This window comes from Perca flavescens, chromosome 3 (assembly GCF_004354835.1).
Source record: "Perca flavescens isolate YP-PL-M2 chromosome 3, PFLA_1.0, whole genome shotgun sequence".
NCBI lineage: Eukaryota > Metazoa > Chordata > Actinopteri > Perciformes > Percidae > Perca > Perca flavescens.
Genome location: NC_041333.1, coordinates 42,319,656 through 42,326,340, shown reverse-complemented (window position 1 = coordinate 42,326,340; position 6,685 = coordinate 42,319,656). Strand labels below are relative to the sequence as shown.

The 6,685-nt window shown below is 47.4% G+C and overlaps 1 protein-coding gene across 1 annotated transcript in view; it reads right to left on the bottom strand.

The window, feature by feature from the left end:
* rnpepl1 (arginyl aminopeptidase like 1) overlaps positions 1–6,685 on the bottom strand; it is a 35,479-nt gene that overhangs the window by 6,162 nt on the left and 22,632 nt on the right. Inside the window, exons 9-10 of the mRNA XM_028574151.1 lie at positions 5,336–5,478; positions 3,430–4,345 (exon numbers count right to left, since the gene is read on the bottom strand). Coding sequence (XP_028429952.1) covers positions 3,932–4,345; positions 5,336–5,478 — 557 coding nt within the window. The 3' untranslated portion in view covers positions 3,430–3,931. The remainder of the gene's footprint in view (positions 1–3,429; positions 4,346–5,335; positions 5,479–6,685) is intronic.

Below are 6,685 nucleotides of genomic sequence, written 5' to 3'. Positions count from 1 at the left end.
ATCTATCTATCTATCTATCTATCTATCTATCTATCTATCTATCTATCTATGTCTATATCTATCTATATCTATCTATCTCTCTATCTATCTCTATCTCTCTATCTATGTATCTCTCTCCCTCTCTATCTCTCCATCTATCTATGTATCCATCTATCTATCCATGTATCTATGTATTTATGTATCTATCTATCTATCTATCCATCTATCTCTCTCTCTATCTATCTATACATCCAGCTATCTATCTATATATGTATCTATCCATCTATATATCCATCCATCCATCTGTATTTTATTCAACAGTAGAACTGATCCAGCCTACTTAGAACATATAGGCTTCATCAGATGTTGCCTTTGAATGTTTTTTGTAATATATATTATATATAATAATATATATTATATATAATATGAGCCAGAAACAGAATATTATATATATATATATAATATTCTGTTTCTTTATGTGATTTTACTTACGCTGCATGTTTCTGCTTTTATTTTGAAGGCAACGCCACATTATTTTCCAGTTACATTTTGTGTATGAAAACTGCTGACAGCATTATTATGAAAATGTCCGACTTTTAATTTCCGGTTTTAAATTAAATCTTTTAATGCTGCTGTTGTGACTGTCCCTTCAAAATAAAAGTCTAAAAATAAATGGATCTGAACCTTCAACCAACACATCCTGGAGAGACACCACCATCTATAGTTTCAAGTGTTTATTTATTTGTAGTCCAACATTCATTACAAAGTGAAGAGGCGTTCACTGACAGCTGGGAACAGTGGGACGTTTCAGCGTCAGATCCCAGAAGAAATAAATAAAATATTATTTTCTTTACTGTTGGAATCAAAGTATTTTTTATTGCTGCTGAAGGTAAAAACTGAACTTCTCAGTTCCCGGCTGCGGTGAACGCAGCATTAAGGCCACTCCGGTGGAAACTGCTGAGTCACTGTTCAGTATAGAGACCCGAGTCATGGTCTGCAGGGTTGTTAGCATCAGTCACAAACAGGAGGTAGGAAATAGAAACCCTATTCTTCCATGTGTTTGTGTCCAAGTGACTGATGTCGTCCAGTATTACTGACAGCCCTGAAATCTCCATCACCAAAGCAACCAGACTCCATGTAAATAATCAGGACTTTTAGCGTGTATAGAGCCAGCATATCTCCACCAGACTCCATGTAAATAATCAGGACTTTTAGCGTGTATAGAGCCAGCATATCTCCAAATGTAAATAATCAGGACTTTTAGCGTGTATAGAGCCAGCATATCTCCACCAGACTCCATGTAAATAATCAGGACTTTTAGCGTGTATAGAGCCAGCATATCTCCACCAGACTCCATGTAAATAATCAGGACTTTTAGCGTGTATAGAGCCAGCATATCTCCACCAGACTCCATGGAAATAATCAGGACTTTTAGCGTGTATAGAGCCAGCATATCTCCACCAGACTCCATGTAAATAATCAGGACTTTTAGCGTGTATAGAGCCAGCATATCTCCACCAGACTCCATGGAAATAATCAGGACCATGTAAATAATCAGGACTTTTAGCGTGTATAGAGCCAGCATATCTCCACATGTAAATGGGTGAATTAAGGGTTTATTTCAACCAAACCAGAGTGGTGATTGTTGGAACAGTGGAAAGATGAACCAAGACGGCTTTTGGTAGTTTTATTTAGTTTCTGTCCACTTTGAATGAAGTGTGTTTTACGATGATAAAAGTCCTGATTATTTACATGGAGTCTGGTGGAGTTTGGTGATGGTGATTTCGTGGCTGTTTCATGTTAAACTAAAAGGATCTTACGCTGTAGGGATCCATCCCATAATGTAGTCAGACATTCAGACACAGACACATGTAGACAGAGGGTCCAGGGTGAAAGATGCCCTTTAAGGAGTTAAAAATCAAACTAGTTTCTGTGTAGAAGATTCATCTCTGGCTTGTTTAAAGCTACATGTTATAAAGTTATTAAAGTTATTTATGCAGAAAACAAAAGCAGCAGTTTGTTAAAAACAACGATCCGGCTCTGTGACAGTGAATGCATCGTTCTGAGTTCACCGGGACCCTTGAACGCATCATCGTAGGACATGAAAATATCACAAAGTGTCTAAAAAACCACCTGAATGTAGCGCTAACAGCTCCTCTCAGGCAGGAGAGGTGTGTTAACATTCTGAGTTTAGTTTGAATCATTGTTATAAAAGGTTTAAAATTCTGCTGAAGGGTCCACGGAGACTCAAGTCTCAGGTCAACTGACCCGACCAGTTAAAACTAGAGCTGGGTAACACACACACACACACACACACACACACACACACACACACACACACACACACACACACACACACACACACACACACACACACACACACACACACAGAGTCATACACACACACACACACACACACACACACACACACACATACACACACACACACACACACACACACAGTCTCATACACACACACACACACACACACACAGTCTCAGTCTCACACACACACACACACACAGTCTCACACACACACACACACACACACACACACACACACACACACACACACACACACACACACACACACAGTCTCACACACACACACACACACACACACACACACACACACACACACACACAGTCTCATACACACACACACACACACACACACAGTCTCATACACACACACACAGTCTCATACAGTCTCATACATACACACACACACACACAGTCTCACACACACACACACACACACAGTCTCACACACACACACACACAGTCTCATACATACACACACACACACACAGTCTCATACATACACACACACACACACAGTCTCATACACACACACACACACACTATCATTCATACACACTCACACACACACACACACACACACACACACAGTCTCATACACACACACACAGTCTCACACACACACAGTCTCATACACACACACACACAGTCTCATACACACACACACAGTCTCATACACACACACACACACACACACACACACACACACACACACACACAGTCACAGTCTCACACACACACACACAGACAGTCTCACACACACACACACACACACACAGTCACACACACACACACACAGTCACACACACACACACACACACACACACACACACACACACACACACACACACTATCATTCATACACACACACACACACACACACACAGTCTCATACACACACACACTATCATTCACACACACACACAATCACACACACACACACAGTCTCATATACACACACACACACACACACACACACACAGTCTCATACACACGAACACAAACACTATCATTCATACACACACAGTCTCACACACACACACACACACACAGTCTCATACACACACACACAGTCTCATTCATATACACACACGTGTGACTAGAGCTGGGTATCACACACTCTCTCACACACACACACACACACACCTGGGTGTTGAAGAATCCTTTTATAAAACAGACTTCGTGACATTAATCTCTAATATATAATAATCTCTTTCTGTCCCAGCTGGGACTCTGCGCCATGTGACGTCAGACAGCCAATCACAGACACGATTAAGGCTCCGCGTTAGGTCATCGCCGTGGCTACGTAGAGACGCAGCCGGACGGCTTCCCTGAAATATTTAAACTACACATCGCTGGGCCGTGGGGTCCCCCCCCCTACACACACAGACAGACAGACAGACAGACAGACAGACAGACAGACAGACAGACAGACAATGCTGCGTGCTGATTGGTTCTCTGACTCTGAGATTGAATGACGAGGTGGTCGGTACCCAGCTCTAGAGAAAACCAAACTAAACACTGAGTAGGGGCTGCCGTCCAATCAGAGGAGCCGTCTGTGGAGGGAGGGTCCTGTCCCTAGCTCGCAGTCAGCTGGAGCCGTTGCCCCCGGCAACAGCTTCCTCTTCCGTCACGCCGAGACGTTGACGTCCCGCAGAGCGATGGTGCCGGTCGTCCCGGCAGCAGCGGAGGCGGTTGCCGTGGCGGTGGGCTGCGTGAAGGCGGAGGGTGAGGAGGGCGGGACAGACAGAGCAGGGCCGTTCTGATTGGCTGGGGAGGAGACAGACAGAGCAAGGCTGTTCTGATTGGCCGAGGAGGGGACAGGCAGAGCAGGACTGTTCTGATTGGCCGAGGAGGGGACAGGCAGAGCAGGGCCGTTCTGATTGGCTGCTGAGCTGCCCGTCTGGAACAGGATCTGCTGTAACGTCCGTCGGAGGTTCGGGTGCAGGCGGTGCTGAGTCTGGCTGAAGATCTCCACGGCAACGCACTTCATCACCCCGGCAACCAGGTCGTCGTACAGCGGCACCGTGTACATCCTGGACGTCTGAGAGAGAAAACGAGACGAGTTAATATAACCCTCTGAGGAGGAGGAGAGACAGGCAGACAGACAGGTAGAGAGACAGACAGGGAGAGACAGACAGAGACAGAGAGACAGACAGACAGACAGACAGAGACAGACAGACAGGCAAACAGAGATGGACAGACAGACAGAGAGAGACAGAGAGACAGAGATGGACAGACAGACAGAGAGACAGACAGACAGACAGGCAAACAGAGATGGACAGACAGACAGACAGAGAGACAGGCAAACAGACAGACAAACAGAGATAGACAGACAGAGAGACAGGCAGAGAGAGCGAGACAGGGAGATGGACACAGACAGACAGACAGAGAGACAGACAGACAGGCAGACAGGCAAACAGAGATGGACAGACAGACAGACAGAGAGACAGAGAGACAGACAGGCAAACAGAGATGGACAGACAGAAAGAGAGAGACAGGCAGAGAGAGCGAGACAAGGAGATGGACACAGACAGACAGACAGAGAGACAGACAGACAGACAGACAAACAGAGATGGACAGACAGACAGACAGACAGACAGACAGACAGACAGGCAAACAGAGATGGACAGACAGACAGACAGACAGAGAGACAGGCAGACAGACAAACAGAGATAGACAGACAGACAGAGAGACAGGCAGAGAGAGCGAGACAGGGAGATGGACACAGACAGACAGAGAGACAGACAGACAGGCAAACAGAGATGGACAGACAGACAGAGAGACAGGCAGAGAGAGCGAGACAGGGAGATGGACACAGACAGACAGAGAGACAGACAGACAGGCAAACAGAGATGGACAGACAGACAGACAGACAGACAGAGAGACAGACAGACAGACAGGCAAACAGAGATGGACAGACAGACAGACCGAGAGACAGGCAGAGAGAGCGAGACAAGGAGATGGACACAGACAGACAGACAGACAGACAGACAGACAGACAGACAGACAGACAGACAGACAGACGTCTCACGTGTTTGTGTAGGAAGGCTCTGACGCGCGGCAGCTCGGGGGAGAAGGAGTTCCTGACGACCATCTGGAGCCATCGGATCTGAACCTCAGCATTCAGACCATCAAACACTGACGAGTAGCAGGAGGACAGACTGGACATCACCTCTGGAGACAGACAGGCAAAGGGAGACAGACAGGCAGAGGGAGACAGACAGGCAGAGGGAGACAGACAGGCAGAGAGAGAGAGAGTTTGATTATCTAGTCTGAACCAAATGGAAACTTTCTGGTCTGAAAAGTGAAGCTCCTTAAAGTAAACTCAGGACCCTGTCTCACACCCAGCGCAGCTCAAAGCCCACCCAAGAATCTCTGCTAGTTCAAGACCGACCCACCGACCCAGTGGTCAGTTTCCTGTCCAGCGCCTACATCGTTTAAATAACAAATGCACCCATCTGTGGTCTTACAGGGAGGTGTGTTCAGGTGCATTCTGGGCGTGCTGGTCTTACAAGGAGGTGTGTTCAGGTGCATTCTGGGCGTGCTGGTCTTACAGGGAGGTGTGTTCAGGTGCATTCTGGGCGTGCTGGTCTTACAGGGAGGTGTGTTCAGGTGCATTCTGGGCGTGCTGGTCTTACAGGAAGGTGTGTTCAGGTGCATTCTGGGCGTGCTGGTCTTACAGGAAGGTGTGTTCAGGTGCATTCTGGGCGTGCTGGTCTTACAGGAGGTGTGTTCAGGTGCATTCTGGGCGTGCTGGTCTTACAGGGAGGTGTGTTCAGGTGCATTCTGGGTGTGCTGGTCTTACAGGGGTGTTCAGGTGTTCAGGTGCATTCTGGGCGTGCTGGTCTTACAAGGAGGTGTGTTCAGGTGCATTCTGGGCGTGCTGGTCTTACAGGAGGTGTTTTCAGGTGCATTCTGGGCGTGCTGGTCTTACAGGGAGGTGTGTTCAGGTGCATTCTGGGCGTGCTGGTCTTACAGGGAGGTGTGTTCAGGTGCATTCTGGGCGTGCTGGTCTTACAAGGAGGTGTGTTCAGGTGCATTCTGGGCGTGCTGGTCTTACAGGGAGGTGTGTTCAGGTGCATTCTGGGCGTGCTGGTCTTACAAGGAGGTGTGTTCAGGTGCATTCTGGGCGTGCTGGTCTTACAGGGAGGTGTGTTCAGGTGCATTCTGGGCGTGCTGGTCTTACAAGGAGGTGTGTTCAGGTGCATTCTGGGCGTGCTGGTCTTACAGGGAGGTGTGTTCAGGTGCATTCTGGGCGTGCTGGTCTTACAAGGAGGTGTGTTCAGGTGCATTCTGGGCGTGCTGGTCTTACAGGGAGGTGTTTTCAGGTGCATTCTGGGCGTGCTGGTCTTACAAGGAGGTGTGTTCAGGTGCATTCTGG